The 12,496-nt window shown below is 35.1% G+C and overlaps 1 protein-coding gene across 2 annotated transcripts; it reads left to right on the forward strand.

Moving 5' to 3' along the window:
• Positions 1 to 212: 212 nt before the first annotated feature.
• Positions 213 to 10,830, forward strand: LOC147302530 (T-cell surface antigen CD2-like). Of its 2 annotated transcripts, XM_086282176.1 has the most exons (10): positions 213 to 292; positions 3,427 to 3,544; positions 4,038 to 4,328; positions 4,514 to 4,593; positions 4,964 to 5,129; positions 6,084 to 6,154; positions 7,449 to 7,623; positions 7,732 to 7,788; positions 7,917 to 7,993; positions 9,728 to 10,830. In XM_086282176.1, exons 2-9 carry the CDS (start codon positions 3,475 to 3,477, stop codon positions 7,985 to 7,987), a joined length of 981 nt encoding a protein of 326 aa, XP_086138302.1. In that variant the 5' UTR covers positions 213 to 292; positions 3,427 to 3,474; the 3' UTR covers positions 7,988 to 7,993; positions 9,728 to 10,830. The 2 variants fall into 2 exon arrangements, with proteins under 2 accessions (XP_086138302.1, XP_086138303.1); XM_086282177.1 differs by lacking the exon at positions 213 to 292 and having other exon boundaries at positions 3,403 to 3,544; positions 9,696 to 10,830.
• Positions 10,831 to 12,496: the final 1,666 nt, after the last annotated feature.

Genomic DNA, 12,496 nt, shown 5'->3' on the forward strand with positions numbered 1-12,496 from the left:
AGCAAATTAAGTTATTATTTTGCAAAACATCCGCATTAACCAACTATTTGCTCCAACTACTGGGTTCTGGGAACCCGTTTCTTTTTCATTCTGGAAGCTTCATACGTGTCCATTAATAGTGTTACACTAGACCACATTTGGAAACTCTACCACACAAAAGAGAGAGAGTCTTGCTGTCAAGGCAAACAAAAAAGGGGAAGAGGGGGGTTTGAAAAAGACTGAAACTGTGGGTCAGAATCACTCAGCAGAGAGGACACAAGGATTTTCAGTTGGCACCGTTTCAAATAGACAAGTAAGTAAAAAAAATCCTGATTACTTTAAAAACTAAGGGGCGTGAACTTTTTGCTTTTCTGACATCAGATAACGTGCTGCTGGCTTCTGCAGCTTCTGCCGTCATCAGCGTAGGTGCTTGTGGACAGTGACTCAACATGTTGGAGAATAATTGAATAGATAAAAAGAAATAGAAATACATCAGAAACACAATTTGTTACCCCAAAACAGTTCAGTAGCAGAGTGTCCATGTCATGGTAATCACTAAACCTGTTATTAACTGTGACTCATTTACAATAATAGCTACACTAAATGTTGTCAGGTGACCTCTTTGAAGATGAATTTGAATAAACAGTATGGCAATAGTGTACTGATGTACATAATACAGTTTACCATATAGAAAAGATGGAAAACAATATTTTAAAGAACTGCAAAGTTATGTTATTTAGAAGCCAGGCTTACAGGACGTTGCTCCACACTGGGTACAGCAGATCGTTTGATGAACTACAGAGTTTTTATAACTTTGTGAAGGATGTCAGCTTGAACAACTTGACTTGAAGCTATTGAGAGAAAAGGCCTTTCCTCCTGAGGCTGCGACACAAATTAAGTCTTTGGTTGTATATCTGCACAAACTCAGATATGAATGGTGTCTCCATTTTGCCATCCCTCAGTGGATGGAGACCTGTTTTCATGGACAATCATAGTGCTGCAACTTGGAAAGACCAGAGTTGTGTGGTGCAAGTCACTGGAAATGTTTCAGAGCACCATAGTGAGGCTGTCACATCCTGTGTAATGGGCATGCAAACACAGACAGATGGAGGAACAAGTTTAAGGTACTAAAACCAAGGCCATAAGAAGACCGGAGCTGCTATATGATATGAAACCCCCCTTTTTTAAAGGACACACTACTTCAGTGTGCTTCCTGCTTCTTCCTGTGTGATCAGTATCTGCAGAGAGGTGTTAAACCACACGACACAAGTGGTACTTCATTGCCCATTTGTGTATTTGTATCTTATTGTTAAACATCTACAGGTAGATAAACTCCTATAGCCTTGGAGAGTAAACATATTTCAACTCACAGATCTGCAGTTTGTTTACGACATAATTAGCATACAAATATTTACCGTCTGTTTAAATCACAGTTGTGTCTTCTTGCATTTGTGCACAGAAACCTTCATTTTGAATTCAAAGTCAGACTGAAACTGAAGTTTTGCTTTGCAGTGTAGCAGGGTGAGGGATTTAGCAGTGGGACCCGACAAAAAAACAGAGACTGCTGATGGGGACTGGAGACGTACGGAGCTTCAAGGCTTTTATTGTAAAACATCTGAGAAACAGGAAGTGAAAAGACTCCTTCTTTATACTGATTTTAAAAATTTAGAGTAACCTTTGAATTGATTGATTGATTGATTGATTGATTGATTGATTGATTGATTGATTGATTGATTGATTGATTGATTGAGTGATTGAGTGATTGTTTGAATAATGAGTTTGCAATACTGTATACACTGTACTGTATAGCATTCAGCAGAGTTATAAAGTGTACTTCATCTGTGGCGACGGAAACTTGCACCTTTTTTCTGAGAGGAGAAGAAAAGAAAGACTACTAATATTCTGTTATTAATCTGTTATTAAGCATTATTAATCTTTTCTCTTGTGTCATGTGATGTGTGAACAATGACCCTGTGGACAGAGTTCATGAACAAAAAAACAAAACTCTATTCAGGCTTTGCAGAGAAGTCCAAGACTGATAAAGTCATAAATTTAAACCAGGAGACACCAGAGAAGACAAACGTGGAAAACAATCAACAGTAAAAAGCAATCAGAGGCTTTAAATACACACAAACACACTGTGGGCCAGTGGGGGCTGAGACACAGCTGGAACTAAACACATCTAAACTAAATCAGGGTAACGAGACAAGAGGAGCAAAGTTAAACACACTACATGAGAGAGAAAGAACTACCATGATCAAACTGGAAGTAACTAATGAGAAAAATCACATGACAAAGAAGAAAACTTGACAACTGAAGGGAATTTGGAAAATATAACTCTAACCACTGACAGAAATAGGAATATACAAATGACCATAAGACTAAACACATAGAAGCATAAGATCAAAAACAAAGAGAAAACATGGAAACCTAAAACCTGAGAACTGTTACTATCAAAAAACAAACTACAGTCAGAATAGTGACTGTTGAACAACAAAAGCAATTCCTGTCTGAAAACAGAATATTCAGGGTCTAAAATCCAGGACAGCGATTGCCCTAATTTTAATTAATTAACATTTAGACATTTAAAAAAAAAAACTTTGATGATGCTCACTCACTTCCAGAGAACCTGACAAATCATTTTTGATAAAATGCAGATCACCAAAAAGTCTTAGCTCTACAGAGTTACAGCTAGCTCAGGTTGGTGTCAGGGAACCATGAGCCATGAACTACAAACGAGGGTCACTTGCCCCTGAGGCAGCACGGCAGCACAAAAACAACATGCACTCAAGCAAAAGCAGAGCTCTCATTCATGTGTATGTTCATGTGTATGTTAGACTGAGAGCTAAAACGCGTGCGGTGACCTTTCATCATGTCAAACCTTCAGCGTTACGATGCTTAAACCTCAACATGATTAGAGTTTTGACCTTTTTAGCTGCAGGTGTTCAACTGGAAATCTCAAATTCAAATCATATGGTGTTATTTCTCCTATTAGATTCACAGTAGTTCATTCTTAATGTCTAAAGTCTAAAGAATACAAAAACATATGTTTAAACTTATGAGCTCATGATGGAGTCTTAATTTTCATTTTCAGTCTCATTTGTGTACTTTTGCTTGAAAGTAATTACAAAAAAAACATTTTATGCTCTAACATATTTGTCACCACATCATTTTTAATATTTCAGCGTTTGAATTGTTGGTTATTTGTTGAATATCTCTAACTGCAGATCACACAGTATGTTTGTGTATATTTGCAGGAGCAACCAAACTTAAACTTGACGCACTCTCTGTTTTCTAAGTGTGACATTTGCTTTGCTTGCTTTGCTCTTTATCTGTGAGACTGTGAGACCTCTTGGATCACTTCCTTTCAAAGCTGTACATGCGCACACACAAACATGTACGGTGGCACACACACATAAACTATGTGATGTTACTGTGCACTGACAGGAAATAACCTCAATACTGGAAAGCGGCTGTTCTTTGTAGCTGAATGTAATGAAGAAGATGCCTTCTGCTGCCACCATCGTTGTGTTTTTGCTCTCCTGCTTCTCCATCGTCTCCGCAGGTACGGTACAAATTATTGTGTTCGTGTTTATATTTTTAGCTTTTCTTTCTAAACTTACTGGTTATGTTTTTTTTTAAGTTCAAAGTATCTTTAACATGTCAGTTTCCAACAATAATTCTTCAAGACTCCACAAATACTTGATCTGTTGTCCGTGACACCTGTAAAATACCCAAAGCATCACATACTATTTTAGATTTCCATGTTTCTGTTTTGTTTATTTGTCAATATATATATATCTTAAATATATCTATGTGAACATAGCCTGTTTCAATTTTTGCCAATATCATTGTTATGATGTGCTGCTCTTTCCTCTTATTATCATATTTTGTCTTTTTACTCACTAAAAAGGTTTTCTAGCTCATAAGCCAAAAGAAGATAATAATTTCCTTCAAATATGATAACTTGAGATATGATTGTTGATGAAAACTAGACTTTTCTAGCATGACTATTCTTATTTTTTCACAAGATTCCTCTCTGTTTCTTTATCTTTCAGGCTCTCAGGATGATTGTGTGTACGCTGCAACAGGATCAACCTTTACTGTGCCCCCAAAGCATGAGTTGAAGGAATCAGATAACCTGAAATGGATCAAGGACACAAGAGTAATCTTTTATCGCAGACAGAAACTGGTGATCACAGGGGAAAATTATGATGTTGATTCAACTGGATCACTAAAGCTGACACAACTGACCAAAGACATGTCAGGACGATACAGACCAGAGGTTATAAATGAAGATGGAATAAATGTGGTGGGAAACTTACAGAGTGTGCATTTGTGTGTATTAGGTAGGTAAAAATACATTGTTTAACCAAAACAAATGTATGTACAAACACATTAAGATATTAATGTTAATATTCTGAAGCCACTCCTCAGATTTTTCATGCAGCAATATTTCTTGTTCTTTTTTTGATTAATGTGTTATCAGCCTTGCCTAATATACTGTTGATATAATCTAATTTGCTTTACTCAGACCGTGTGCAGAAGCCCACTGTGACGACAGAGACGTGTACAGATAATGGACATGTTAATTTTACTTGCAGTGTTGGTCAGGTAAGTAAAATGTTCTTTTTTTTCTTTACTTATCCTTATTCTTATTCTTCAAACAAGTCAAACATGTCAACAAGGGAGAATCAGAATAAGAACCAGCCCATTTACCGATTGCCAGAGTGTAGGTAGGTTAAGTTAAATCATGATGGCAGGCTGCTGTGGATGACCGTTCTCTTTTTCTCAGGTCACAACTTTAGTTAAGAGGCTCAAAATCCACTAAATAGCTTTTCTAGAGATTTCCTGATCCTCTTTAAATTCAAGTTCACTTGCTGAGACTCTGATAAACTATCAGCCCCGTGATCAGTAATATTTTCTTTTTTTTTCCTGAGTTCAATAAACACACACTCCTTGAAAATAACATTGTCTTCCACAGAATGAGAATATCACATGGTTAATGGATGGTGAAATGTTGGAAGAAAAAGGGAAGACGCTGACCAGAGTAGCCAAAGATGTGCTAAATGCTAATTTCTCTTGCAAAGTTTCCAACCTGGTGAGCTCTGAGATCAGTCTGCCTGTTCAACAAAACTGCTATAAGCCCAGTAAGTATAAGTGATACAAATTTATATTCACAACAAAAGATGTTTTGCTCATAATTGATGAAAAACTTTGCATCACTTGTGCATGTGCAGATGTGCATGACTTCTCTGCAGACTGTGGTCTGAAGAAAGAAAACAGGATATAATATAATCATGCAGCATCAGTGAGGAGGTGAAGCGCTGTGTGCAGGACACCTACAGTTTCATTTTATAGACGTTTATCAGCTTCAGACTGAACGTCCAAACTGGGTTCAGTGCTCACAAAAATGTAAACAAGTAAAGAAAATCTATTTAAAAATCAACCTGAACAATTAAAAATCACTGTCTGATCTGATGTGACTACAGACCAGGAAGGGCAAAATTTATTATGAAATATCAGCTGATAGTCACTGAGTTGTATCTAATTCACTGTATCTGTATATGAAGAGAAGCACATTTCCTCACAGATTTTGTAGTTTTGCAAGTATATTGTCACAAAAGGTCACTGAAAGTACCTGGGACATGCAGGAAGTCAGACAGTTTACGCGCTCGGTAGTCATTCAAACAATGCAACGTAGACACTTTTGCACGGAAGTGTTGTTTATGCTGTGGTGTCCAGTGTGGTCTGTCTGCTGTAGAGAGTGTGAAATAGAAAAGACAAGAAAAAAGAAACGTTTCAGGTTAAAATTAATTTTACTGATTTATTTATTGATTAATCGATTTATTTCTGAATTGTTTGCTGTCTTGTGTTGACAGAAATATACTTTTCTGCTGCCTTAGTTTAGATGTTTGATTGACTGTGAAAGTGACAGTTCAGGACTTTTGAAGCACAGTTTTTCATGTTACTCTCTTGCCATTTCTTCTTTTCTATTCAAAGATTCAAACGATGTTTGTGGCCTGTTTGGTCCAATAGATGATAACTTTGTTGTGTAATCAATGTGTATTTAATATTGATGCAACCAAATCTTCTATGCTCAGTGCAGAAACCCCACGTGACAGTGAACTGTACGGGCGAGTCCGAAGTTACATTTACGTGCTCTGTTAGTCAGGTGAGAACAATGTTGAATACATTTCATTTGATTTCAGTATATGTATGTATATATATACATCTATATATATATACATATATATATAGATGTATATATATGTATATATATACATCTATATATATATAGATGTATATATATATACATCTATATATGTATATACACAAATATGTATATATATACATCTATATATATATATATATATATAGATGTATATATATACATCTATATATATATACATCTATATATACATATATATGTAGATGTATATATATACACAAATATGTATATATATACATCTATATATATATATATATATATATAGATGTATATATATACATCTATATATATATACATCTATATATACATATATATATAGATGTATATATATACATATTTGTGTATATACATATATAGATGTATATATATACATATTTGTGTATATATATACATCTATATATAGATGTATATATAGATGTATATATATATAGATGTATATATATACATCTATATATATATAGATGTATATATATACATCTATATATATATGTGTATATTATGCTCAGACGTATATACATATATATACGTCTGAGCATAATTATGTGTTTATCTGTCGACAAACTCATTTTATGAATTGAACTAAGTGCTAACTTCAGGAACCAGCTTTTTTAATGCATGTATGAATTAGGCTCATATTTGCATGTTTTTATTATGTCAATATATGATAATAAAGGCAGAGTGCAGGGAAAGCAAAACTGATCTCTATTTTCTAACCTGTGGGCAACAATTGTCTTTCAGTCATGTTTTGACTTGACTATGAGGTTATTGTAGAGCTAATCATGGCACACTCAAAGTCCCTGAAGTCTCTTTTCCCACAGATTTTCTTTCGTCATGAAGACTCTGCTTACAGCAAAATATACTTAGATGTGGTTAAGAATTTCTCTGCCAAACAACCAGCTCTATAGTAGTGACTGTTCTCAGTCATCTTTTTGTTTTATTTTTCTCAATTAATTACAGACACAGGCAAGAAAATGACATTATAAACTACAGTTTTAAAGTAAAGCTGTAATTTTGCAAGTTCAAAAGAAAGATTGTTACAAGCCTTTTTCTGATCCTGACACTGAAACACACACACACACACACACACACACACACACACACACACACACACACACACTGGATAACTAAATAAAATTTAAAAAAATATATTTGCTGTCAAAATATATTTAGTATGCTTGCTCTTATACTTGGAGGTTTAAAACTTTAGCAAATCCATTAATCGTCTTTTCTTCAACAGAAATACAATAATCTGGAATTTAAATGGTTTAACGAGGAAAACAAGCTGCAGGGATCAGGAGAGACACTTACAAGGAAAACCGACGATGTGGTAAACACTCGCTTCTTTTGCAATGTTTCAAACTCCATCAGCTCTGAGATCAGTGACCCTGCTGCACAAAAGTGCTCAAAACCCTGTAAGTATTATTTCTATCAACTGTCCATTCAAATAGTTATGACACTGACCATTTTACACTCATGTCATGATAAAATCTATTTCTTATTCTCTTGTTTTATTCCTGAAGCTTTTCCTAATGAATTATTTGGAATTAGCATCTGGGTTTTCATAGGAGGCGGAGCAGGTACGTGTCATGTTCTGTGCAGTCGTCAGATTATACTCTGAAAATCATTGAAATCAAGCTTCACATACAAAACCAATGAATTCTCTATTTTTTCCATGTGTAATACAATTGATGTTATTCTCCATCAGGTCTTCTTATTTTGGTGATCGTCACTGCCACAGTTTGTTGTGTCCGGGCCAGACGAAAGAGACGCATATGATAAACGGTATTTACTTATATACTGTTATCATTATTATTTTAGTTCATGTTAAAAAAATAAGCCACTGCGCTAAGGCAGAACATCTTAAAAACTATTTTACTTACGTAAATGACTTAGTTCACCCATGTACAGCCCATCCATTCACCATTCATTGTGCATGTAGGTTACTTGAGGAGCTCCCCAAGGCTCAGTCTTAGGTCCATTAGATTTATATTATTTGTACTTTGATTTTTTTAGGGGTTATGGTTAAGATTACTTGCATTCAGTTCAAAATATTTACATACAGCAGATAATGATTCACTTCAAGGGACTTCAAACTTCAAGTTGCACAGTGCAGGATTTCAATAAGGAGAGATCACTTGAAAGAATTGAACATGATTTACTGAAATGAAGAAATGAATGAATTTGGCGATTAGACTCTGATGACAGAACGGAGCCCCAGCAGTGACTGGATTTAGGACAGGACCCCCCAGTGTCTAGATGCTGGGGGTGGTGAAGATAAAGACTGAACCTTTGATGGAGCTCTGACTGAAGTGTCTGTGAGATGGAGATAGAGAGGAGGTCGGTTGCACAAATTACAGTCTGAAAGGTAGAATAACAGTGAGCAGAGATTTAAACCACACAGACTGGAGGCTGATTGGCCCAAAGAAGGCGAGCAGGAAGTAGATTAGACTAGAGTAAAGAGGACAGTATTGAAATTGACAGAAGAGACTGAACACCCAGAGAAACTGATTACAGATGTTACTTACTGAACTTATGCATAAGCTTCATGTTCACTATTCATGTTGCGGGACATTGTTTAAATGAACATGGAAGTACCAGGACCTGTGCAGTCCATTGGCACAGAAATGTAAACAGTAGCTGAGAGGTGTGTTTCTTAACACATAAAGTAAATGCTGTGTAGCTACTCTAAACAATTGCAGCTGATCATAAGATGTAAGGTAATCATAGCTTCATTTTTTAATTGAGAAGTTGCTGGATTGTTCTGGCAGAATGAGTTGGTATACTTTCTTATTAGTAAGCCAGCTTGATTCATTTTTGGGTGTATTATTCACTTTGACATTAAACTATAATAATAATAATAATAATAATAATGTTACATCATTAAATAAACAAACAACAAAGTTGGGTTTCTAATTTTATGCCATTTGCTTACATTTGTTACTTTGTTTAAATATGGGGAAGCTGTGACACTCATTTGAACAACATCACTGCGAGTGCGACTGCTTCTTCTGTAAAACTATGCTGTTATCCCTACATTTAAATGACATCTCGTCTCTTAGCTGCTGTCTCATTCCTGCTGTAGCTGGACTGCATGGTTCTTAAACCAGATCTGACAAACAATGCTTACTGGCAACATGCTGAAATAATGATGGTCTTAAAACAAGATTAACAAATAATAGTGCACCAGAGTCATTTTTAATTACATTAGCATTACATTAGTTAACATTAAATACACTTGGAGCTTTGCGATTCTTCAGTTCTGGGATCCAGGGGCCATTGCCAGCTCTGATTGATGAGCTAAATTCTCCAGCACGGCACAACATTGTTCATTCTTTGTAGTATGGCTGCAAAGGAAATCAGATTCTTTATATTTATTCTTTTTTCTAAGCTGACACAGGCCCATCAAATCCATATTCTTACATATTCTTAGCAGTGGCAGGTTTTGCTCTTTTCTTGTTAAAAACACTGAAAGATGATTCTGCAGGTCTGACCTGCCGCCTATGTTTATTTCAACAGATGGCAGGTCAGAGACCTTTGTTTGCAGTGGACGAATCAAGAACAGCAACAGCATCACCTTCAGCAGAACCACTTGACAAAACCACAATAAACAATATGTTCAGCAGAGTCCCAGAGCCATACTTCTATGCAGCCTGTGGTCTGAAGACAGACAACAGGAAACAGGATACGATATAAACACCATTCAATCTGAGTGCTGAGGTGACGTGGTGTTTGCAGGACGCCTACAGAGTTTCATTTTGATGTTTGTCAGGTTCATTGTGAATGTACAAAGAAAATTATAGATTACAGGAATTTAACCCTAAATAAGTGGGTCATTTAACGATCATTCAGTGATTAGATCAGAAATGCAAACCTTATTATGATTGTCAGTGATATGTAAAACTAATGTATTTTATTACAACATCTCCTGATGTGTAGTTTTGTAAGCAGACCTTCACAAAGAAATATTGTTTATGCTATATGTGTTAATGCTTTTGTTTAGGTCTTTCATTTTGGAGGAAATAAGCTTCAGTCTTTTTTGCTAGGCAGGTTCGTGCTGTATATTGTTAATGAGAGCGACAATTCAGGATTTTATTAGTATCTGTTGTGCATTTTTCTTTGTTCTGATTTGGAGATTTTCATGTTTGAACCACATGCTGGACAAGAAATTAACCTTGAAATTAAAGCAAAATGATAAAAATATTTTTTTCTCAAAGAAAAAACACGATTCCCTCCCTGGGATGATGGCATGGTGCGTCTAAAAGGATCTTTAAAGATAACAAGTCTGAGGAAAAATTACTTGACTAAACTACATCATTGTGGTTTTCAGTGAATACAATGCTGTAGAAAAGAATTAAGGATTAAAAATTAAGAACAGAAGTGTGTGTTTTGGTTAAACTAAGAGCAGAATAGATTTATTGTGGTCATGTGAATATGAATATTTCTCTTAGTATTCGTCTTTATGCCTCACCAAAAATAAAAGTAATAAGTCTATTCACTTGGAAACTTTTCACCATATTAACTTATCAGCTGAATGTTTTAAATATGTTATACTGATATGTATATGACCATGTTTTTCATCAATTTTTATAATGTTCTTAATATATTTACAAAAATAAAGTGTGCTGATGCATCACAAGTCCCCGTGTAATCAGTCAGACCAAATGTATATGCTCATATATTCGAGTCCCAAGTGTCAAAGAAGTGTTTAGGCAGATCAAAAGTCATGACTCCATGCACTGTTAAACCTCACACTCGAGGTGTTATGTGAATTGTAAAATGTTATGATTGAAACCACTAAAAGGGCCTAACTAAAGGCCTACATCATGCAGTTTAAATGTTCTTTAGTTTTAAGACAGACTGTCTATCACAGACCCCATACAATTCAAGAGGGTGGACCAGCAGATTACATATATAAAATGTTCTAAAGTGTTGGCATACATCTATCTATCTATCTATCTATCTATCTATCTAGATAGATAGATAGATAGACGTATGTATGTATGTATGTATATATATATAAATATATATTTAAATATATATATATTTAAATAAATATATATTTAAATATATATATTTAAATAAATATATATTTAAATAAATATATATATAAATATATATATTTAAATAAATATATATTTAAATATAGATATAGATATATATATATATATATATATATATATATATATATATATATATATATATATATATATATATTAGGGGTGCAACGATACACAAAATTCACGGTTCGGTTCGGTTCGATACTTTGGTGTCACGGTTCGATATTTTTTCGATACAAAAAAAATGTTCATGCATTTTTAATTTGTCATTTATTAAAATTATAAATATATATTTTAACTCAAAAGTACAGTTTTTAAATTTAACCCTAACCCTTGTGCGCGTTTTTTTATTTTGACAGCGAATGCGCACCTGCGGACCACTTATGTGCAGCCCTGGTTATATAGCTCGTCATATTGCAGCCACAGAAATTATTTTGTCCATGAAACCATAAAGCTGCACTTTCTTTTTGCCTTATAGTCTGATTTGTCATAACTTCTCCGTTTTGTGGTAAGCTTTTATTTGGCTGTCACTTCTTCACCCTGACCTGTCTTATTTGGCTCAGCAGAACTGAAATGCTTTTACACACGCACTCACATAAGCTCAGCGATTCTCTGCGCGATCAACCTCTCACATGTTTAAGCTGCGGGAGATTTCACTTGTCATGTTTGCATAGTAAGCTAACGATTAATAAGACGATGTCAGAGGAATTGGTGCACAAATTATCATCACTCACAGATCAGTGCTGTCGCTCTCTATACACAGTTCGCACGATTGCAAAGTGAAAGCAAAAAAACAAGCGCAAATTCAAACGCGACTTCAATATGTCACATATTGACAGTGGCTCACCGATGCCAATGACATAATTACCCAGCTACATTTCTGAAAGAATGCAAAAGCATTGACATATATTTTTCCTACAATAGCCCGACGGGCAGGGCAGAGATAGATTTTGGTAGCCCGACTGAAAAAATCGCTAGCTCCGGGACGTCGGGCTAGCGATATTGCAAGCCCTGTATCTGATTGAGGAATCACTCATCTTTGGAAAAGAGAGTTTATTACAGAGAAATGTCTCTTTCCAAAATAAAAGCTATACTATCCGCTTCTTCTGGGCTATATTCTCAGCAGCATAAGGAGAATCATGTGCTAACAGCTGTCTAAATGACTCGGCTAAAGTTAGTAGCATGCTTGTTGTTTTTGTCTTTGCACTAGGATGATGTCGGCGTAAAT

Source organism: Aulonocara sp. 'chitande type north' Nkhata Bay, linkage group LG23 (assembly GCF_057382095.1).
Source record: "Aulonocara sp. 'chitande type north' Nkhata Bay isolate Kocher_YH1m ecotype deep benthic linkage group LG23, A_spYH_male_GT1.1, whole genome shotgun sequence".
Classification (NCBI taxonomy): Eukaryota; Metazoa; Chordata; class Actinopteri; order Cichliformes; family Cichlidae; genus Aulonocara; species Aulonocara sp. 'chitande type north' Nkhata Bay.